General features: G+C 46.5%; 1 protein-coding gene across 9 annotated transcripts in view; it reads right to left on the bottom strand.

The window, feature by feature from the left end:
- FLNB (filamin B) overlaps nt 1-24,038 on the bottom strand; it is a 159,986-nt gene that overhangs the window by 95,066 nt on the left and 40,882 nt on the right. For all 9 annotated transcript variants that reach the window (XM_066351531.1, XM_066351532.1, XM_066351533.1 and 6 more), the window contains exon 2: nt 19-267. In XM_066351531.1, the coding sequence (XP_066207628.1) occupies nt 19-267 (249 nt within the window). The remainder of the gene's footprint in view (nt 1-18; nt 268-24,038) is intronic.

Here is a 24,038-nt window from a genome sequence, read left to right as displayed (position 1 = left end):
ACAGCCATAGGCACTTACCTGGAGCACAGCTGTCTACCAGTGCACCCAGGGCTTTGCCATCTTGCCAGTTCTGGTTAAAGTTGGTGATGGGCAAATAGGGGATCTTGTTCTGAATCCATCCCAGCAGCCTCTGCTTTGGAGTCTGCTTCTTGGCATCATCATCCCCTTCATCCTCCCAGACAGGCATGGAGATGGAGTAGTGGAGGATCAGTGTCCATACCAAGCCCAGGATGAGCTTCAGGTTGCCATCCACAATGGCTTTGCTATCTGGGGAGAGAAGCACAGGCTTGGTCATTCCTCTGGGTTGCACAGGTGTGAATCATGCTCTTAGTAACTGAAGTCCTCATCTGTGAGAACCATACTGAACTATTTAAAAGTGAAAATGTGCAATGCTAAAATTTGCTTCAAAATGCCTGAAGATGGGAATAGATGAAGTAAGATTCCAAAATGCTGTAAACTGGCCACACTATTGTCTCTTCTTCTGTGTATGTCTTAAATTTTCCATAATAAGAAAGTGTTTAAGATTTAAAAGTGTTCTTTATTTCCTTTAAGGACATCCTTCACCCCATCCTCCTGCAGGACAACCCCTGGGTCATCATTCAACGGCCAGAGTTGACAGTTGGTGGCCCTTCACTCTCACCAGCATATGTGACTGTGCCAGAATCCTCTCAAGAGACAAGGACCATTCACTACTCAGCCACTATGTCCCACTACAAGACTGTTGTAGGAAAATGACTGGGAATTAGACTGTTGTCCTGAGACAAGTCTTTGGTGTGGACTTTGGAACGTCAAGTCCTGTGGGGGCAGAACACGGCTCCAGCAAGCACTACTATGATTGTTTATAGGAAGCAGCTGATCCCTATACCCATTATCCTACATGCCTAGGGGGCATCAGTTGGTCATCTTTCTCTGCACCTGAATCCACTGTAGACTAATTTGACCCAGGCTCTGCTAATTTGCTTGATGAACAAAAAGACACGAATAAATACGATGAGGCTGCAGAGATCTGGGCTCTCAGTCCTGGAGGCTGAGAGTCCCCTGTACCCATCTTTTCTGTATGTTGTGTCTTGTGTGTGTTTTTTCTTAAGTCCTGCAGCGCCTTCCTTTCGTGCACACCCATTGCTGAGCTGGTGGCGGCAACTGTGAGCACCTGCTAGAGAGAAACTGAGCCTTCTTCGTCGTAGAGCTCTCCTCACCACTCCCACCCACTGTAAACCACCTTAATATTGGTTAAACATATGCCAAACTGAACTTAAAATGAAACCCAACTACAACCACATGAAAAATATACTCACTTGCTGATAAGGAGTAAATAGTATGCCATTCAAAACTGAAAGGGTGGGGGCTTTTTTTTTTTTCAGTTAACTTGTTTATTGTTACATGATCTTACAAGAAAAGACCCTCTTAAAAGGCTACACCCAAAACCATGGAAACCAAAGGTAATTTTATGGTTGCAGATTCAGTCATAATAAAGCTGGATGAGTAAAGATTATCTTGAACTGGCTGGTAAGACCAACTAAATTCAAGCAATCCTCATTCAAAATTATGCTGTCCCATGATTTTCTATGTAATAAATTGTATAAATAATCACTTTTAAGCAAATCTGTCTACATTAACTCACAGGCCCAGTGAAAAGTGAAAATGCGGGATTCCTTGTCCAAAAAGTATTAAAATTTCAAGATGGCAATAGCAGGGCATTAAAGCAAGCCCCGAGCCCTTCTGAGCACAGGTTGTGTGACCATGAAGCCAGCTCTGCTTCTGAGGTCCTGTGGTCCCTAAAGCAGCAATACTCTGAAAGAAACACAGGATACCGCACAGAACTCAAGTACCCAAGGAATTCATGCCACCAGATGCCAGTAGACAGTCCTCAACCATGACAGAATTTTTTTGATTAGACGAGGTTGTCTCTGAAGTGCTACCAACTGATTTTAAAGAAATTCCAGGTCACACAATTTTCCATGTTAGCTTTCCTTATTCAAGCTAAAGGGAGAAGAGTGTGTGTGTGTGGTGGTGGTGGTGGTGGGGGGTTATATGCTTATTTATAGTTAGGGTAACAGGGGTGCCCAGGTGGGGTCTGGTCTTGCACCAAGCAGGATCTAAACAGGCCCAAGTCTCATCTAGCCACAGGCATCAGTCTGCAAAGCTCAAACTTCCCTGAGTTGTGTGTTAAATGTTTTTTCAAATGCAAACTTGCAGATTCCTTTCCTAAATCAAAATACAAAACCAGTTTGCTCTATCTTTACTCAGCTTATACATGCTGATCTAAAAAATGAGACATGAATTTTTTCCAAAAAGATTTTGGGGGAAATATGACCCAGTAACAGTCTGAGTCACATTTATGAAAAATACAATGCCCAGAACTTCTGTTTCCAATAAATTCAAGGTGGGTGTCCAAATGGGAAAGCCCACATTAAGGTCTCACTGGGATAAATGATACTTTCATTCTGCTATTCTAAAAAGTTGGAGAGATGGCAATCCTCATTCCAAAAGTGGTTTTGACAGGTGAAGGTTCAGATGCTTTACCAAACTCTTGCAACAATAAAAAGATGGCGACTTGCCCAAAAGGCCTTCCCCATCCCCACCCACATGAAATAGGAGACTCCCAATGCCTTGAAAATGAAATGCTACCCAGCATCACAGTACTGATGTCTGACCATCACAGCAGACCACAGAACTTCCAGACCCGAGTGTGCACTGCGTTGTTTATGTGGAGTGTAAACGCAGAGCAGGTCAGCCAAAAGCCTCTGCCAGCAGAAGAAAGTTAATGAGAGCCTCTTTCAGGAATACAATAAGCCAGCCTCACGCCCACCCCACCTCCTAGAATTTGCTTAGATTGACAGTGGGTTGGAATCTAGCCCCAAGTTTCTCCTCCGCAAATCACTTCCAATCACAATCCCCACTTAACTGGTCCTGGCTCCGGACAACACTGACCCTCAAACCACATCCACCTTCTGGAAGTACTTAAAATTATCCAGCATTGCTTAGAAGTGAGGGCAGAGGCTTTCTTTTTTTCTGTTTTAATAGCTAGAAAGTTAACTTGAGCTACTGCAAATTCTAGGATGGAATGTTTCCACGTCATTTCAACACATCAGTTCTCCAAGCCTTGTTAAGCAAAATTCTGGAATGGGCGCATTTACGGGGGTGGAAACCAGCTATTTTTAGGTCATCTTCAGAAGCATCTTGGACACAGCCTTTGCAGACAAGCTCCCCAGAGGTAAGGGGATGGTGATCTTTCATCTCTCTCTCTCTCTCTCTCTCTCTCTCTCTCTTAATATCAGGAGGTGTCGGATCCACACAATCAGCTGTGCACCTACTATATGCACTGTGCCGACCCCCTCTCCTAGCTCTATTTACCAGGGTGGCAGGGTTGGGGGCCTGAGAGGACAAGCCTGAGTAGGCTACATTCTACAGTTTCACTCTCCTGGCTGAGGATAGCTGGTCATCCACTGGCCACAATGCAGCTGGCTATTGGGTCAGAAACAGCCACATACTGCAAGAACCACAAGGAGGTAGGGGTTTCAGCAAACCTCCTTGTAGTGTATGTACCTGGGAACAATCCACCCACCATACTCTGCAGTACGGCTTGGCCACCTGGGGAACAGACTGCTCCAGGCTCTCTCCCTGCGCTCTCATCTCTGTTCTTCACTGAGGCAGTGTGGCAGGGTGGTTAGCAAGTACAGATTCTGGAACCAGCAGCCCAACTAGATATGTCATTTTGAACAATCCATCCACCCTCTCTGAGTCTTCTTTTTCCCCACCTACCAAGGGGAATGATCATAGTCAACACTTCACTGGGCTGCTGTAAGAGTTGATGGGTCAGAGAATACCATGAGGAGAAGACAATGCCAGACACACCGTAGGTACTTAATGTCACCTTTCCCCTTTCTTCATTTACCTAACTTCCAAGTATCTGCTATGCACCAAACACTCTTCCCTAGACCCAGAAGCTATAATGCCAATGTTGTGTGCAAGCAGAAATAAAAAGGAAAGAAAACACCTTGTGAATTAACAGAAGGCTGCTCTGTTCAGTATGTTACTTCTCTGAGCCAAGCAATTCATAGGTCATGAGACTTTGAGGTCTCTGCTCTCTGGTTTCAAGAGCAGGCTGAACCACAACACTACCGTGAACCCAGGACATGAAGGTAGGTGCACAAGCGACACATCTGGGCTGGGCAGTTTAGGAGACCAACATGGCATGGGATCACCAAAGAGGAAACAAGAGTCATCCAGGAACGGAACTACTGATAATTTATCAGACCTTCCTGAAAGAGAATACGGTACAAAGAGCAGCCCACATGGGGCGCGTCTGGTTCCTCCTGGACTTCCTGGCTTCACGCTGCCCCAGGCTCACCCTCCATCCTTGGCTCCAGCCTGCCTTGCTTGAAACCGTCTCCCCACCTCCAACTCTGCAAAGCTAGAACAGGTTCCCTGTTAAGCGCCCCCTCACTGCCATGTGCCCTCCTCTTTCAGTGTACCTACAATGGTGTTTAAATAACAATCTGTGTCGTGTCTGCCTCCTCTGCTCAGTGCCAGCACCATGAAGGCTGGAATGAGTCATTCTGCTCCCTGCCAGTGCCACAGCCTGGACACTTGGCTGTCGGGGGAACCGGCCGCCACACAGCTCCTTTCCCGCTCACCTCCAGGGAGGCTGAGAGGCAGCGCTGCCTGTTGTGAAGTGGGTGCAGAAAGTGCACAGAATTCTAAACTGCTCCAGACTTTGGCCACCTCTGAACTGTCAGCAGACAATATAGCATGTGGCACAGAGGGGAAGCCAAGGACAGGTCCGTAAGGGTACAGACTCTGCAAGTGTAGGCTCAGTGCCACCATACCAGCTTTGGACCCTGTCCAAGCAACCAATCCCTATCTGCCCAGTTTCTTTATCTGTAAATTGGGTATAATGTTGGAACATGAGAGTAGGGCTCTCAGAAGGCTAAATGTGATAACACATCTTCAGCACTTACTCTTCCACACAGTCGGGGGCTTTTAGATGCTAGTATTCTTACCACTACCAACTTCAGCATGCTCTTATCAAGCTTGAGACAAAAAGGACAAAGGCTGAAGGAAAAAGTGAAAGCTTAGCTGTTGCAGGTGGTGACCTACAAGTCTGCACTGGGGTTTCCCTATCAGCCTTGACTGCCTGGGTGAGCTGACAGCAGCGCGGCCTGTGAAAGGCTGCCCCAAGGTAACCCCACCTGCAGAGCTCGGTCGCCTGGGCCCGGAGCCCATTGGCAGACCCAGTGCTTACTGACATCCCAGACAGGCTTTGAAGTTTTTCTCCATCCTGCCTCCCATTTCAGCCTGAACAAACCATGGCTGAATTGTAGGCCTTGGCCGTCCCAACAAGAGGGCACCCTAAACTAAATGGAGGCAGTTTACCACTTCCATTAGTTTCATGGTCAAAACCTAGCCCAGATGTCACTCATTCCCGAGGCCATGTTGAGGAGGACTGTCTCAGTCAGCTGCCAAGAATGGGGGCCACATTGCTGGGGTTGCACTGCTCTCCCATCACACAGCAGAGGATGGCCTGTGTATCTGGGCTCAGGGGCCCAGAGGTCCGGGGCAGGATGAAGGGACCGCGCTGGCTTTCTGCCCCTGCTCAGGGCTTCTCTCCAGGGCCTTAAACCAACAAAGGATAAGACTTACAACCAGATGAATCACTCCTCTGATGACTAAGGACATCTGTGGCTAAGGCCACTAAAATCCTCCTCTCCTTCTCTCAGGCATGTGGCTTCCTACTAGATTACCCTTTCCAGCCTCCCTTGCGATTGGGTGGTGTGGTTGCCTCACCAATTAACAGTGAGTACAAGGAAGCATGCTGTCACCTTGGGGCCTTGGGCAGTAGGTGTGCCTTGTCCAAACATTCTATATTACTGCCAGCCAGACCCCCTGACATCACAGTCACTTAGCTTTGATTTGCCCTAGGAGAGGCCAGGGAAGGTGAAGGAAGGAACCTGGGCCCCAAAAACAGGACGTCCCACCAACCTGAAGACTGAAAAAAGCCTTAATCTCTTTGTTACAGCAGTTTAACTGCAACAAGAGGATGTTCTGGGCCTTGAAGCCCTAGAGTCATGTGGGCCTGTTTCTATTGGTAAAGTAAAATACAAGGCCACAATAAAGTAAGAGTGGATTGGGCACTGGGGTCAGCTGGACTTCCGATTCATTTTCCTGCTCATGAACTACTCGATAATAACAAAGAAAGTGTCTGAGTTAACAATTTTCACACATCACTGTGTCAAGGTTCAGTTAATAAAAAGTTCATTCAGAAGGCCTTTGTATGTGAGTAAAATTTTTCAAGCAAAATGGTGGCAAATGGTGTTGGCAAGTGACTTGAAAACTCAGAGTTGAGAAAGACCCTGAGGCCCCATCTGGATTAAACAATAAAGACTGCCAGAATGTACACCAATGTCTGCCATGAATGCGTCATGGGAAACGGAGGCTGGGCAAGGAAGATGACCGTGCAGGTTAGCAATTTCCACCCCGGGCGTGGCATGGAGTGGTAGCTAGGATTTCCCTACAACTGAACTGAGTAAATATTCCAAACCACTCATTTGAGATTTCTACTATAGGCCCTTTATAGATAACCTCAGACTTCAAATTTCCTACTTTGCCAACTCTTTCTTCTGTTCTCTCTCACTTGTTGGACAATGTATCCCTGGAATAGTTGGAACAAATTATTTTCCAAATACCTTTATTATATTTTGATATAGAATTTTCGGTGGACTTTCAGCTCATAGATACTATGGTGACGCACTGCTTCAATATGCATCCCAAACACCCATTTTTCTGTTCAGAAGCATCCCTTATTTAAAATCTGCATTATCACCCAATGGGCTTTCTTTCTCAATGTCATTTTAAAAAAGGGGGGGTTAATACTTTTGAGAACTACTTTCTATCCAGCAACAAAACCACACTGGACTAAATGAGACAGCACATGAAAGGGCCTGGTCCTTGTCTCTCTCTACTTAGTGTTCCTGGGAAAGCCTTAAAAGTTAGATTAAGGCCCTGGCCGGTTGGCTCAGCGGTAGAGCGTCGGCCTGGCGTGCGGGGGACCCGGGTTCAATTCCCAGCCAGGGCACATAGGAGAAGCGCCCATTTGCTTCTCCACTCCCCCCCCCCTCCTTTCTCTCTGTCTCTCTCTTCCCCTCCCGCAGCCAAGGCTCCATTGGAGCAAAGATGGCCCGGGCGCTGGGGATGGCTCCTTGGCCTCTGCCCCAGGTGCTGGAGTGGCTCTGGTCGCGGCAGAGCGACGCCCCAGAGGGGCAGAGCGTCGCCCCCTGGTGGGCAGAGCATCGCCCCTGGTGGGCGTGCCGGGTGGATCCCGGTCGGGCGCATGCGGGAGTCTGTCTGACTGTCTCTCCCCGTTTCCAGCTTCAGAAAGAAAAAAAAAGAAAAAAAGAAAAAAAAAGTTAGATTAAGGAACCTCGCCTAATTAGAAAGGTTGACGAAATAAGGAAAAATATCCCAAAACAACCCAAGCAGTGCAAGCTACACTAGGTTTTTGACCTCGAAAACACAGTCCCTACACTCATTCTGTTGCTACCACACCTGTCCTGGGCGACAAGCAAGACAAGGCCCCCAGGGTCTGAGCACAGGGCGGAGGAGCCCGGAGTCCGGCCACGGGAATGGAGTGTCTGTCAGAAAGCTCAGAGCTTCAGCCACTACTGCTCTAAGAACACACCCAGCTGAAATAATAATGGCTGGCTGTGGATGGAGGTCTTCTGTCACCCTAGACTCTGGCTCATCTATCACATGGCAAGGCTAATTCACCTGAAACACAGCTCACGTCCATCCTGTGTGTGTGTGTGCAGCCCACGGGAGGCCCTGGAGGAAAGCAGCAAGGGCAGGAGGAACCATGCAGGGAAGACTCCCAAGCGCCTTCTCTCTTTACATCAACAGCAACCAAAACACGACAGCAGCTCTCTGTCGTCCAGACCTCCCCTCTGTGCCTGGCCCTGTGCCACGGGCTTTGCCTCATGTAACCCTTATAGTAACACTTTGAGGATGACTTTATGGTTAATCCCATTTTACAGATGAGAAAACAGAGGCCCACAGAAGCACTTGCCAAAAGTGACATAAAGGAGGGCCTACAAGCGTCCCCAAACTACGGCCCCCTGAGGCCGTTTATCCGCCCCGCCGCACTTCCAGAAGGGGCACCTCTTTCATTGGTGGTCAGTGAGAGGAGCACTGTATGTGGCGGCCCTCCAACGGTCTGAGGGACAGTGAACTGGCCCCCTGTGTAAAAAGTTTGGGGACCCCTGGCTAGATTTTAGCCCGGTTCTCTGTTGCCAGAGCCCAGACTCACCCTCCCTAATTCTTTGAATGTATATTATGTGACACGGCTCTGTGACTCATTTCACAGATGAGAAGACCGAACACTGGGAAGGAACCCACCCCCAGCTCCATGGCCAGGAAGCAGCCAGGCTTGGGAGGGGAAGCCAGGCAGAACCTTTGGACTTCTAACTGCAGGGTCATTCCCACCATACACTGACAAGGTTTCGGGAGGACAGTGGTAGAGGAACAGCATGGAGAGTGACAGCCCAAACCCTGGGAGGTATACGCAGGGGTCAGAGCTGGGTCATGTGAGTAAAACCCTTATCTCACCATGACTCTTGGCTTCTACCACATCCGATGAACTGGGGGTTCCAACCCTGTCCCTGAATCTGAAAGACCCGCCATACAGTCCTCACTGCTGGGCACAGCTCTGCCCAAACCTACTAACCTGAGCTTCCCCTGGAAAATAAGAAATTAGGATCATTCCTAATACTAAAAGTTAAATTAAGAAAGCTCAATTTGTCCTATTTGTTCTTCTCGCACCCAAAAAATAACTTCTTCACTGCCTACTGAGTGCCAGGCCTTGTGCTGAGTACAAATTATGCTCTAAAGTAAGAAAATAAGTTAAACTGGCTGTAAAACACTCCACAAAGAGAGGACAACATTATTGTACTGAAAATCACCGTCCCTCCACGCAGGGTAAGACACTGGAGATCCTGTAAGGGAAAAAAGAGAAAGAGGGGGAAAAAATATTTGCCTTTTGTCTTTCTCTCAGGCCATGTTTCTGGAGAGGATTTTTTCTTTTATAATTAAGACTAAAAGTTAAAAATAACAATGATGAATAGGATGGGCATTCACCCTTCCACTGCAACCTTAGAAAAGTTGAGCCTTGTTGCCTGACCTGTGGTGGTACAGTGAAAAAAGTGTCGACTGGAACGCTGAGGTCACTGATTCGAAACCCTGAATTTGCCAGGTCAAGGCACATATGAGAAGCAACTACTACAAGTTGATGCTTCCCACCTCTACCCCCTTCTTTCACTCTCTGTCTCTCTACCTTCTCTCTGAAAATCAATAAATAAAATCTTTTAAAAAAAGAAAAACAGTTGAGCCTTGTTACAAAATCAGATCAAAGTGACTTCCTTGGTTTGAAAGGGGAGAACCATTTCCCCCCGTACCTCACCTTATGTTATAGAAATGGCCACCTGCCCAAAGACTGTGAACTCATAAAAGGAGCAAAACTCTCATTTTAAAGTCTGGAAAGAGAACCAAGCTGGAGGAAATTCTAAATGATTTATAACTGCTAGCTCTCACTGTAATCGACAGAAAGTGATGAAAAATTCTCAGAGGAAATTCTCTAAGGACAGATATGGAGGCCTGTTCCCCACTTTACCTGTAGTGACACTTGTTGGACAGTTCCTCCTTGCACCAGCTCAGCTGAAGGTTCGAGCTTATACCCCCATATTTGGACCTTCACCCACAATTAAGTGAGGAGACCTTCAGGTACACACGCACCCAAACATAACAGAGCTTTTGCAGCCCAGAATCCATGCTCCTCCCTGCGGGTAGAATTCCACACCAGCATCCACGTGTCGAGAACACAGGCATGGGAGCAGGACTGAACCCACTCAAACAAAGGGAAGCTCACTTGCTTAAATAATCGGCGGCCAAGTAATCCAGAGATCAGGGATACTGAGTTAGTAGTGATGGGGCAGTGAGAGTCTGGAGGCCCTGCCTGGTGGTCAGAAAAGCCAGCTTCCCTTCCCAGCACTGCCACTTTCTGGCCCCGGCCTGAAATGGGTACTTCCCTGCTCTGCTATCCATCTGTAAGATGAGAGTCATAACGGCACTCTCATAGAACTGCTGTGAGATAATGTAGCAAAGCAGGTAATAATCTGCCTGCTGATATTTCCCCGGTATCAGTGGGGACTACTACAACTGCTATTTTATTACTATAATGTTATATACACACACAAGTTTGGGGGCTAATGGTGCCCCCCTCAGCACTGTGAAAAATTCAATCAAGACTGCTCAGAGCCAGATACCCCAGAATTCAGCCTTCCAACACAGACAAGCATTCCATCTGCTAACAACCACAAGAACCAGCCCAGCCCAGTAGGGATCTGGGATTAAAGCTGATGGAATCAAGATGTTCTCTGCTCAGTGGGCTGCTGAATGAACTGGCAGTTTGCTAAAATCTGCAGGCCACCCCAACTCCTCCAGCAGATTCCTGAGCAGTCTGCAGGGGCCAAGCTGGCCACCACTGACAGGAAAGTAAATGCAAAGTCAATACATTCAATCTGAAGCACAAAGTATTTAAAAAGTCCCCTGACACGAGATCTCTTTTTCTAATGGGGGAAGGGGAAAGTTTTGGTGATTTTTAACCATGAAAGCAGTTCATTACTAACTTAATGGTGTGGGGTTCATTACTAACTTAATGCTGAAAACCTAAATGCCTTCCTGTGAACAAATGGTTAAGTAAACTTTGCAGAATGTTCAGGGAAAAGTGTAACAGGCTGCTCTGAGAAGAATGAAAAAGATTTGTTTGTTCCAATAGGAACAGGCCTCCATGACATATTGAGGGAACAGGACAATGTGTAGGAAACTATAGATCATAAAGGCATAACTCTGCCTCTGAATGAAAGCTCCAAACTGCTCACTGGTTCTCTCTGGGAAGAAGGCTGGGGTGATGGCAAAGATGAGCTTTCTTTTTGTTATTACATGCTCTTGCATTGTCTAAAACTTTTTTTAAGATTTTATTTACTGCTTTTAGAGAAGGGGGGGAGATTGAGAGAGAGAGATGGGGGGGAGGAGCGGGAAGCAGCAACTGACTGTGGTGGCTGCTTCTCGCATGTGCTCGAGGGACAAGCCCAGGTTATAAACAGGCGACCTCAGCATTCCAGGTCAATGCTTTATCCCCTGGGCAACCACAGGTCTGATTTTTTTTTTTTAACTTAAGCTACATACATTACTTTTAGAATAAATTTTGACACCTCTCCCCAAAAGAGAGAAACACAGTAATGTGTACCTTAAGGAACCCTTCATTTGAAAAGCATTGCTCTCCAGGCTCTATAGGCCTGAAGTCGGAAAACTGACATGCTGGATGAAACAACGAGAGCAACCTGTATGGTAAGTTTGGATTTGAGTAGAGTGGTGGTTGGGAGAATCACATAATTCGGTTCATACATGCACCGTCTCTCAAAAAGACAAGACCCTGGTCACTGACACTGAGCACTGACATGAGAGGGGGAGCCGGTCTCTCATCCTTTTACACCACATATGATTTTTACCAGGTGCTATGCTACCGATCAACAAACAAGTGCACGAAGGCTTTGCAGGTTCGTGGTTGTCCTAGAGATCATCTTTGCTCAGCTTTCACACAGTGGCCGTCCAAACGCCTTCTCATTCCTCAGCCAGATGCACCCCTGCTGAACAAGCAGTCTCCCTGCCTCAGGAGATGGCCTTTGTGATTTCAAACTACTTGCCAGAAGAGTGGAAGATGTTGAAGATTACATGGCAAGAAGATGGGGTCATCTCATTGCTTTGGGCATGTTTTTCAAGCCAATCCATCAACCTATCAAACAAACAATTAACCGCCCACCTTCCTGATCTCTTCACACCTGCAACTCAGTTACACCCAACAAAGTCTCACAGCTATCTTATGAGGTACCACTGTCAGCCCCCCATTTTCCAGATTACAAAACAGATAAGCAGATATAAGCTCAAAGGCACATAGCTTCTAAGTGGTGAAGCTGGGATTTGAATGTTGGCCATCCAGCTCTAGAACCTGCTGTTGAACATTCAGCCTGGAGACCAGGATGGGGCTGCAGAGAAGAGGCCCGTACATGGACAAATGGTATTACAAAGGTTTCCAAAACGGGCCAAAGCCAAAGAGGAAATAAATGCTGAGGCTTACATCATCCTCCTAAAAGAGATTTATTGCCATGCCCTGAACTCGGTCCCATGATAAACGGCCGTGGCAGTAAGATAAACAGCTTTGGGAACCCGTTCTAACATTCCTGAGGCACACTGTCCAAGTGCAGGGCAAGCGACACAGGCTACATATCCTTCACCCCAACCACAGCTGCCGCCGTTGCTGCACACACAGAGCCCAGTCAAACATCTTTCTTGCCAGCTCTCTGCCTAAAGAGTCCTGAGCTGGAGTCAGAAGCTGCTCGCCAGCCCAGCAAGAACACCAGCTCCGCCTAAACTAGCTCTGAGGAGAACACTCTCAAACCTGGCCCTATCTCCTGAGAGTAGGGATACTTACTAGGGTTTTTTTCCTTAAATCAACTCACTTTTTCTTTTTTCCTAAGACTAATTTTTTTATAAACACAGATGGATTAGCATTCCACCTGCCAGCAACCACAAAAACCAGCCCATCAGGGACCCAGGATTAAAGCTAGAGAGCTGGAATTATATATACAAAAAAGCAACTAGTGCATCAAATACACACACACACACACACATATACACACACAACATGTGAAAATATATAACTGTTACAATGTTAAAATGTAGGTCATATAACACCTTGAGTAGCACATCTTAGAAAAGATGGTACTACATCAGTGGTTCTCAACCTTTCTAATGCCGTGACCCCGCAATACAGTTCCTCATGTTGCGGTGACCCCAAACCAAAAAATAATTTTGGTGGCTACTTCATAACTGTAATTTTGCTACAGTTATGATTCAGAATGTAAATACCTGATATGCATTATGTATTCTCATTGCTACAAATCAAACATAATTTAAACATAGTCATTAATCACAAAAACAATATTTAATTATATATTGAGAAATATTTATTACTAATGGACCTCCTTACCTAGTGTATTGGGGCTACCATTCCATAAATAGCTGCTTAACTAATGGATCTGTTTTTTCCAGATTAGTGGCAAGTTTTCTATATAGAACAGTGTGAACTACATCATAGGATACACTGCAGTTTCTGCACAGCATGGTATCTTTCAGGGCTCTTTCACACTATGAAGCAGCGGTTTCTGCAGTGGAATTCACATCTCATTTACTTCAATGGGAGACCCGTGGATTCCACAGAAATGCAGTTCTGACACATTTCTTCCTCTCCTATTTAAGTCAATGGGAGGCCGCGGCAGATTCCGCTCAAATATAGAGCATGTTGCTTAATTATTTTCACGCTAGAACTTTTCCTAGAGCAGAAAAATTCCAAAGGTGGAATCCGCCACCCCCAATAGACTTCTATAGAAGGCAGATCTTTTACACTGCAGAATCCGCACAGCAGATTCCTCAGTGTGAGGCCTCTTTCTGTCTATAGGGGGTGGCGGATTCCACCTTTGGAATTTTTCTGCTCTAGGAAAAGTTCTAGCATGGAAAAAGTTAAGCAACATGCTCTATATTTGAGCCGAATCTGCTGCGGCCTCCCATTGACTTGAATAGGAGAGAAGAAATGTGTCGGAAACTGTCATTTCTCCACCTCCTATTGAAATCAAAAGGAGGCTGTGGCGGATTGTGTGGTAACCCGAGATTCTCGGGAGCTCTCTTCCACAAAATCCACCGCACTCCCAATGAAATCAATAGGAGGCGGAGTCAATGCCGGAACTGATTTCAGCAGTTTCCTCATTCAGAATATGGGAAAATAGTGGGAGATATGGGAGATAATTATACACTGGGGAACAGTGTGAACTACATCTTATAGTGGTCTCTTATAGTATAAGACCGATGTAGTTCACACTGTGTAAATGTATGGTGCTTTGTGTAAGTGTAAGCTGCTTTGTGTACTGTGTAATGATTACACACAAAGCACCTACCCTTACACAGTATTGTGTGTATAGTGTGAGTACTGTTTTTACATTATTAACCTTTTTTACACCAGCAGGCTGTCTCGCAGGCTCTCTTGGCTCTCCGCCTCTAGCCTCTCTGCCTCCTAGGCTTCTGTCCTCCGGCGCTTGCTGCACCCGCCCACTGATGACGTCACAAGCGCCGGACACACGTAATGCGCTGCTATGGACTGTGGAGCGTCCCCCCCCCCTTAGGCCCCGGACGGATGATGCAATCACATCTGCGCATGACCGTGGACATTCAGTTTGGAATGGCATGCGTTCAAGCTGAATAGCGCTGCTGCAGACGGTAGCACGGCTTCTCAGCGGCTAAAGCCATCGGAAACATGTATTTTCCGATGGCTTTAGGTGACCCCTGTGTTTTGGTCTTGCGACCCCTGTGTTTTGGTCTTTCGACCCCCGCCGGGGTCGCGACCCACAGGTTGAGAACCGCTGTACTAGATGTTAGCTGGTTTCCCAAGACTATAGAGTTTCTGTGGTCCAGTAAGCTGGGGACATATGGAGTTGGACAATTTTAAACTGCTGCAGGACTTCTCAGACCCTTTAATGTGCAAATGTACACTGAGGATCTCCGAGAGCCCTAGGGAGCCACACAGCATTTCCCAATTTATTGTGGACTAAGGAACTTTTAAAACCTTTTTCTCAAAGGACATTAATATTCTCCCAGAAGATACTTTGGATAATTCTACCTTAAAGTGCCCTTCTCCTTAACACTTCCATAGGCTAGGATTACATGTTTTAAAACAAACAGGTGTGGGGGTGAGGGAGACAGGCCAAAGGCACAAGAGGAAGATGGCAGATAATAAATTACTGAGGATTTCTTTCATCTACAACTGTTTCAGTGGCAATGATTAAGAAACTAAAACCTGCCTGACCTGTGGTGGCGCGCTAGAGAAAGCATTTGACCTGGACCACTGAGGTTGCCGGTTCGAGATCGTGGGCTTGCCTGGTCAAGGCATGTGTGGGAGTTGGTGCTTCCTGCTCCTCCCCCCTTCTCTCTCTCTCTCCTCTCTAAAAGAAATGAATAAATAAAGTCTTTTTAAAAATAAAGAAACTAAAACCTTGCTAATTGGAATCAACAAGTTTTACAGATAACAGACAATAAAAGCAGATTCTCAAAACTTCGTTCCTGATTAAGGATGCTAAAGGGAAACACACCCCTTCACCACATGCTTATGAAATTCTGGGGATGACCAACTCACTTAACACACTGAGAAACATCTTATTGTTCCAGTGCAAACTATAATTCTTAAACAGGCAATGATTTAGGAATCCAGGCCAAAACCAGTCTCCTCCCTCCTGGGTTTGCATAGAGCTTCCAATAACAATATCCTCATCCCCAGACAACTTACTGCCAAGGGGGAAGAGTGGAACTGGAAATCTGGACAACCACTTAAGATGGCAGAAAGAGAGGAAGTGGTCCCGATGTGGGTAATTGGAATATCGAATTAAGTGAGCAGGGGAATGCTCCTAACCTAAACCTCCACCCAACTGACATTTAGCTCTTAACTTCCTAATAGGGATTGGGGAGAACTTATTAAAAGTTAGTAAAAATGACTTCTATGATAACTGAAACACATCCAAGTAGCACTCCTACTGCTACTTAAGGATAAAATACTCATAAGCATAACACAACAGCAATGAACCACACCGCTTGAGGGCAAACGAAAAACAGTCTCTAAACTTGTTTAGTGCTGGATCCAAATCAAAGACTTAGTCACCTGTAATGTAAGTGTCCTAGGGACAGTGCGCAAGGCTCTGTCTTCAGCATCACTGTGATCCCAGTACCTAGAAAGAAGGGAAAAGGGTAGGGGGAGTGGTGACTGCTATCTACTACCCAACCAACAACCACCCACCATCAATAAACCTACCAATCAACAGTCAACTTGCCAACCTAACCAGACAACCACTAATCAACAAACCTACCAAACATGCACCCACCACTCAACCAACTATCAAACCCAACTGGACTGATCCTTGACCACACTCCCCCCAAAATCTCCTTTCCCCTGCAGTCCTGGCTGGTCACCTCTAAACTGATCCCCAGCCCAGCAGTCATCAACTGATGTGAGTCCCTTTACTGACCACGCCCTCTTAGCCCACATGTCAAAGCTCTTCCCAAATCTTCCCACCAGCCCTGCAGGCTCCATATCCCTCAGGCACAGCTTCTCAGGAACCTCCCTAACAATCTGAGAGTTGGTTAGGGGCAGATGGGGGCATTACTCCGAAACCATAAAAAACTGAAAGAAATTGAAGTGAATAAATGTTTTACTAAATGCCTAAATTTAAAATTTTATCTTTTCCACTAATTGCTAAATTTAGTATTTACAAAAACTGTATTACATTTGAAAATGAGTTACAGGTTAGTTTTCTCAAATCCCCAAAATTTCTAAATGGGCATTACGAGTACTGAAAAATCAGTCAATTGGAAAATAGTCATGGCCAAATGTGGGTCAAATAAGTTTGCAACTATGACGTATATGTTTGCTCGCTTACTGTCTGCATTGGGTGTGGGAGACAGGCTGTAAGCAGGCAGGGTCCTTAAAGCCTAAGGCAGGGGTAGTCAACCTTTTTATACCTACCACCCACTTTTGTATCTCTGTTAGTAGTAAAATTTTCTAACCGCCCACCAGTTCTACAGTAATGGTGATTTATAAAGTAGAGAAGTAACTTTACTTTATAAAACTTATAAAGCAGAGTTATAGCAAGTTAAAGCATATAATAATAATTACTTACCAAGTACTTTATGTCGAATTTTCGCTAAGTTTGGCAGAATAAATCTTTATAAAACAACTTACTATAGTTAAATCTATCTTTTTATTTATACTCTGGTTGCTCCGCTACCGCCCACCATGAAAGCTGGAACGCCCACTCGTGGGCGGTAGGGACCAGGTTGACTACCACTGGCTTAAGGCTTAGTTTTAAAACTAAGCCTTTCCTACCCTTTTAATGCTAAAATCTCAACACTAAGCTTTTCCCCACACCCTTGACTGTTGCATGATGTGGGGTGGTGCACTCTTATGAGGAATCTCATTATGCCTCAGATAAGTGACTTGTATCAGAGACTTCCTTGTTAGTATATTGGCTTAAAGGTTTTGATTTCTATACTATCAAGTCGGGCAGACCAGAGGCTCACTCTCTTTCTTGGTTCCTGAAATTAGCATTACAGAGGAGAAGCAGCCAAGATGGCAGAGTGCTGAAGCAGAAGCCAGTTTGTGCAGAGAGAAGGAGATGGGGAACAGAGGTGAATAAGGCTGGTGAGGTAGAAACCTTTGATTTTAGGAAACTCGGATGAGTCTGTGGCTTTGGGAGCCCTGAATGGAAAGGGAAGTGTTTTCACACTGTGTGTATTTCTTGCCTGCCGGGTGCAAGCTAGGATTAAAGCTAATGGCCCACCAGTTCTTGGCTCTGTTGTTTCATTACCATCTGTCCGAATCAAATGTGAACCTGCACGGGCCAGGCGGCTGTGACGGTGACCGTGACTACTGGCTTTACACTAAATAATAAAACAAAGGACAAATATAAATAAAAGCAAAACTAGCCTGACCAGGCGGTGGCACAGTAGAAAGTGTAGGACTGGGACGCAGAGGACTCAGGTTTGAAATTCTGAGGTCACTGGCTTGAGTGCAGGCTCATCAGGCTTGAGCGCAGGCTCAGCAGCTTGAGTGCAGGGTCACTGGCTTGAGCGTGGGATCACAGACGTGATGCCATGGTCACTGGCTTGAGCCCAAAGGTAGCTGGCTTGAAGCCCAAGGTCACCACTTGAGCAAGGGGTAACTCTCTGCTGTAGCCCCCCCACAGGCAGAAATGAGAAAGCAATCAATGAATAATGAAGGTGCTGCAACAAAGAATTGATGCTTCTCATCTCTTTCCCTTCCTGTCTGCCGTCCCTATCAGTCCTTCTGTCTCTGTCACACACACACACACACACACACACACACACACACACACAAATCAAAACTATTTTTAACAACTCAGATTATTTAACAGCAATACACACAAACATGCTTTATTATTATTATTTTTTTAATGTAAGAGGTGGGTGTGTTTTAGTGTGTTTAATATGGTATGTTCAGGGCCTAAGGTCTTAAAACATCCCAGCATTCCAAAGTCCAAACTCAGCAGGGTCACAACACCCCTCACAGCCTATCTCTGCCCCTCTCCCCAGCTTACCCTCACCCAGTCATGCTCCAGCTGCCGGTAGAAACCCTGAGTGCATGAGCCTCTGGGTCTCTGCACAAGCTGACCTCTCTACTCGGAACTCCCTCCTGTCCGTCTTTCACTCTCTGGCTCTTTCTCATCCATTCTTCAAGATTCAGCCTCTTCTGACACATTCTCTTTCCCTTTGGCATCATGCTTTACAATAACTGTAGAGAATATGTCACAAAGTAGACAGAGTGGAACTTCCCACAAGATCACCTATGAACCTAAATGCCCAGAACATTTAGGAACACAGGCCACCATCCTCAATTGCCCCACACCTTCCTATGATTGATGGTGATGGTCTAAGTCAGGGACTCTTGCAATGGAAGGTATGTGTGTGGGGCGGGGCGGGGGGGGGGGGGGTAGGAATCTATGAACTTGAAAAGAACAAAGATAATTTTTTTTTTAGAAAACAAAAATAGGACATTTATTCATAACAAAAAACAAACAAACAAAATTCACTAAGCAATAGGGTAAGAGAGGAAATATAAACCCTGAGTTCCACCCCAGTCCTATTTCTCCAAGGCGGCATGGGAATACCCATCAGTGAAGCCACCAGTCTGGACTTCTACTGGGTCTTTGGCCACCTCTCCTTTCACCCTTGGGTGGACCCCAAACAACCACAGTGCATGCTGATTGGCTGTCCCATCAAGTCTGGCCAGTGAGTCCCTCCACAGCAGCCTGGGCCTTGAGCACGTTCCACACTGGACTAGAGTACACCCCTCTGGTATCTTGTTTGCCTGTCCAGGTTGAGGTGGATGTTTATTTCCTCAGATTCTGCAAATCTGTCATGGATGTCTCCTTTAGTGGTTTCCTCATGGACTCCAGTGACAAAGGGAATTAATTCAGCCTTCAGCAGTGTTGTGGTCCCTGCTGGGGCAAGCCACAGTCTCCTTTCATGGGAACCCTGGGAGGTCCCTGCAAATGGGTCTCTCCACCAATCTGATCCACCCACCAACAACCATACAAGTTATCTATTCAGGCCACTAATGCAATCATTTATGTTACTCCCAGCTTGAACACCTTTTTTTTTAATTTAATTTATTGATTTCAGAGGGAGAGAGGGATGGGGGGGGGGGGGGGAGGAGAGACAGGTTGTAGTTGCTTCACTTTGGTTGCCCATTGATTGCTTCTTGTATGTGCTTTAACTGGGCAAGACCAGGTTTTGAACCTGCAACCTCAGTGTTCTAGGTAGATGCTCTATCCACTGCACCACCTCAGGTCAGGCTGAACCTGCTCCCTGTGGACTATAACAGGGTTTGGCAACATTTTTCTGTAAAGAGCCAAATAGTAAATATTTTGGGCTTTGCAAGCCTTATAGTCTCTGTAGCAACTGTTCAACTACACCATCATAGTGACAAAGTGGCCATAGGCACTATGCAAATAAATGGGCATAGCCTATGTTCCAATAAAACTTTATTTATGCAAATAGGGCCGGATTCGGCCCATAGGCCATAGTTTAGACTACAGCACCACTGTTCAAGAGAACTTTCTGCGGATTGTTTTATACATACACTGTCCAATACAGTAGCCACAAGCCACACATGGCTATTGAGAGCTCCAAATGTGGTCAGAGACTGAGGTGCTAAATTATAAAATTTATTTTATTTTAATTAAACTTAACTAGCCACATGGGGCTAGTGGATAGCACAGTCAAATCAAAGCTCTTTGCCATCTCCCTTTTGAGGCTCTGCACAACCTAGCCGACGTCACAATGATCTAGGCCAGTCAGTGGGTAGTCCCAGGTGTTCTCACATTCCTGCACTTTCCACCCTGGGTCTTCTTTGCCCTCGCAGATCTGCAGCCCAGAACATCCTTTGTTTCCTGAATCTGCCCCTTTAAACCACACTGTTCACCAGCCAGCCTCTGCCACAGCTTTCTCTGACACCCCAGATGGAATGTGCTGCTCCCCATGCCTCTCTGGGAGGCCATCATGGGAGCCTGGTCCTATAAAACATTCCACAGTGACTTGTGTACACATTCTCTGTCTTTTTTTCTTCAGTTTAAGATATTTAAAGATAAGGCCATGTCCCTAGCACAGTGCCTTTAAAATTAATAAGAGTGCACTATATTTGTAAAATGAACACACTTGAATTACAGCTGAGTACCTAACACAAGCTGTTCAAAAAAAACTTTCTTTGGCTCAGCGGTAGAGCATCGGCCTAGCGTGCGGAGGACCCGGGTTCGATTCCCGGCCAGGGCACACAGGAGAAGCACCCATTTGCTTCTCCACCCCTCCACCGCTCTTTCCTCTCTGTCTCTCTCTTCTCCTCCCGTAGCCAAGGCTCCATTGGAGCAAAGATGGCCTGGGCGCTGGGGATGGCTCTGTGGCCTCTGCCCCAGGCGCTAGAGTGGCTCTGGTCGCAACATGGCGACGCCCAGGATGGGCAGAGCATTGCCCCCTGGTGGGCAGAGCGTCGCTCCTGGTGGGCGTGCTGGGTGGATCCTGGTCGGGCGCATGCGGGAGTCTGTCTGACTGTCTCTCCCTGTTTCCATCTTCAGAAAAATGAAAAAATAAAAAGAAAAGAAAAAAAATTAAAAAAAAAAAAAAAAAAAACTTTCTGCCCTGGCCGGTTGGCTCAGTGGTAGAGCGTCGGCCTGGCGTGCAGAAGTCCCAGGTTCGATTCCTGGCCAGGGCACACAGGAGAGGCGCCCATCTGCTTCTCCACCCCTCCCCCTCTCCTTCCTCTCTGTCTCTCTCTTCCCCTCCCGCAGCCGAGGCTCCACTGGAGCAAAGATGGCCCGGGCGCTGGAGATGGCTCCTTGGCCTCTGCCCCAGGCGCTAGAGTGGCTCTGGTCGCGACAGAGCGACGCCCCGGAGGGGCAGAGCATCGCCCCCTGGTGGGCAGAGCATCGCCCCCTGGTGGGCGTGCCGGGTGGATCCCGGTCGGGCGCATGCGGGAGTCTGTCTGTCTATCCCCATTTCCAGCTTCAGAAAAATAAAATAAAATAAATAAATAAAAACTTTCTAAAATTAATAGATTTATCTAAAACCAGTTTTTTGGTGTTGTTATTGTTTTTTAAGGGCTGGAGACTAGGTTAGAGTAGAGAGTCTGAAGCCCAAATGTATTTCAGATCTCCAGTGCAGAGGGATCAGCCCCTTGGGTCGACATCCCATTCCAACAGCAGATCTCACCTGCCCAAAGTTTTGGTTTTCCTAATTTGTAAAATGGGTCGACAATGTGTACACCTGGCAGAAATGGAAAGCACTTAACACAGTGCCGGAGATGTGAATGGCAGCTTCCTGGTGGATACAAATGCCCCTGTGAACACAGGGAGTGGAGGAGGCATACACACTAGTCTTGTCAGAGGCAGAAGTGCAGAAACACCAGAGTGACCGTGGGATTCCAGTACCAGCCCTTTGTACAGTCTAACTCAAGGCAGTGGGTCATGACCTTGACACAACAGCTGTGTTCCCTGTCCTCTGACAACCCTGCTCACACCAGCACTGAAGTCACTTAGTGTGGAGTCAGTGCACACGGAGAGCATCTGCCAGCCCGAGAGCTGTAAAGCTGTGTGCTGCTGCTCTGACTGCTCAGATGACAAAGTGCCGTCCCCATAACCGTCAAGGCCACTGCACACAAAACAGTCTGTAAACTGCAGTTTTTGCAGCTTCTGGGGATTCTCTGAAGAGATAAGAAAATCTGGCCCTTCATTATCCCGGTTTTTTGTGACCTAAGGCACTGTTTCCCCTCTTACTCAGCTGTCTTACTCACCAGGCTGGGTGCCAAGTGACTGGGCCATTGTTAACAATCAAATCCGCTCTCAGAGGGAGAGAGGGAGGGAGACCAGCCACTGCTGAGGGAATTCAAAAGAGTGGGCTGGGGCCATTTTAAACCGAGTTACAAAGAATGGCTTTGACCTGTGGCTGCCCTGTTGGAAGTTCTTAATTTGAAGGAATCCAAGTCACCTCATATGTTAGTACTGAAATATATAAAGTGTTTTTTCCTGATCATCATCAGTTTCCCTAGTTATAAAATACCCCATTACAATTTCAATTATATTCAAAGTGTGAGTAAAACTAAGTGAGTCTCTCCCCACGACCCCATCCATACAGGTCAGGGTTGCTTTGCTGGGTTAAAGCTGAGTGTGACCTCGGCCCATCTTGGGCTTCACTTATCCAACATTCTTCTCAAGCCTCAACACTTGTGTTGCTCACAGAAATCACTTGAGTTGCAAGCCTGGCTATACACTGGAACCATCTGGAAAGATTTAGAAAACCAACAAAACAAAAAGCACTGGCCCTTCCAAAAAGAAATCAAAATAAGCATTTCTTGGGGGTCAAGCCAGGGTATAAGTAATTTTTAAAGCTTTTCAGTAGGTTCTAAGGTGCAGCCATGAGGCCAAGCTTCAGAACCGCTGTTGGCAACCAGATCTCACATGAATCTGATCACACCAGAATGCTCACCCAAGAGGCCAGCCCATTCTTCAACTGCAAATGGGCCTGAAGCAGACCCTAAGAAAGATGAATAAGGAAAGAGAAAGGAAAGCTGTTTGCCCAGAAACTCAGTTGTGCCCAAAGCTATTGGGTCAAGCCTCCTTTCTCAAAGATGTGATGGAACACTTTCCCCACAAGAATGAAACCACAGTCTAAGAAAAAGATGCGGCTGCTAGTCCCTCCGCATAAATACGCTGCGGTGGTGAGCAGAGGGCCAGGAGGGTCCTGAGAACTGTGTTTCAATTGTTCTTTTTTAAAGAACACCAATAATGAAATCTTACACGGGGGTGGACGCGCTGCACACGTGAGAGGCAAGCCAGTGATTCACTCAGAGGCCTTCCTGTGGTTCCTGGGGCACCCCGTGGCACACCCACTTCACGGAGAGGTCAGAGAGCTAAACGGTCAAGAATATTCCAAAGCTACGGTGGACTTCCTCTAAAATGGCCAGTATCCGCCACCCCCCGAGTAACAATTCATATATCTAAGCTCCCTAGCAGCAGTATTTCACAGGCAACAGGCACAAATATTATCCCATTTTACGGAGGCCAAAATAGAGGCTTCAAGAGGCCAAGCTATTTGCCCAGTGCCACTGTACCCATAGTGGTAAGGCCCCTGGGGATGATGGGGACGGAAGGGGAGCTGGGGAAATCCTGTCTTAGTCTCCCCATTAGGTGAGCCAACCTGGAGGCTCAGGGTCAATGCTTCCAAATTCTAATTTGACAAGAAAGCCAGGTAAGGTGGAATCAGATCTTCCTCTGCCGAGCTCTGAGCCTCTCACCTGCTCTACCTGGTAAAGAGTGCCAGCCATTAGCACCTCAGCCAGACAGAAGTACATTGGGTAATTGCTTACGTCCGGAACCTCCAACAAGTCAGAGGAACTTGAGCTACAAAACCCAGCCCAGGATCAGAACCCACCTTTTTCCAGAATGTTTAATGGGATATTTCAAATAAAATTAAATGGCTAGAGTTACCACATTCAATATTTGATTTAAGCCTGGTTCCCCTTCTAGTCTGACAGCCCATTCATGCACAACAAATTATCCTCTAAAAATAAAAAAAGTTTAACGCTCATTCTATTTCTTCCAATTCACAAGGTAAAGAGAGCTTTGTAAGTGTCTAAATCCAGAGGACTTTTCCTCCCTCTGCACAAGGGGCTCTTCCACAGTAGAGGGAAAGATGAGAGAAATAGTGAGGGCCCAGCTGGTACCAGGTATACATTTTCTAGAACTGCTCTGAGCAGCCTAATAAACAATTTCCACATCAGCCTCCCTTCCTCCCCAATTTAAGGGCCCTGCTCAGAGCTGCAAAAC

Source organism: Saccopteryx leptura, chromosome 10 (genome assembly GCF_036850995.1).
Source record: "Saccopteryx leptura isolate mSacLep1 chromosome 10, mSacLep1_pri_phased_curated, whole genome shotgun sequence".
NCBI classification, from domain to species: domain Eukaryota; kingdom Metazoa; phylum Chordata; class Mammalia; order Chiroptera; family Emballonuridae; genus Saccopteryx; species Saccopteryx leptura.
The sequence above is the reverse complement of the archived record's forward strand: the minus strand, read 5'-3'. Positions and strand labels throughout refer to the sequence as shown.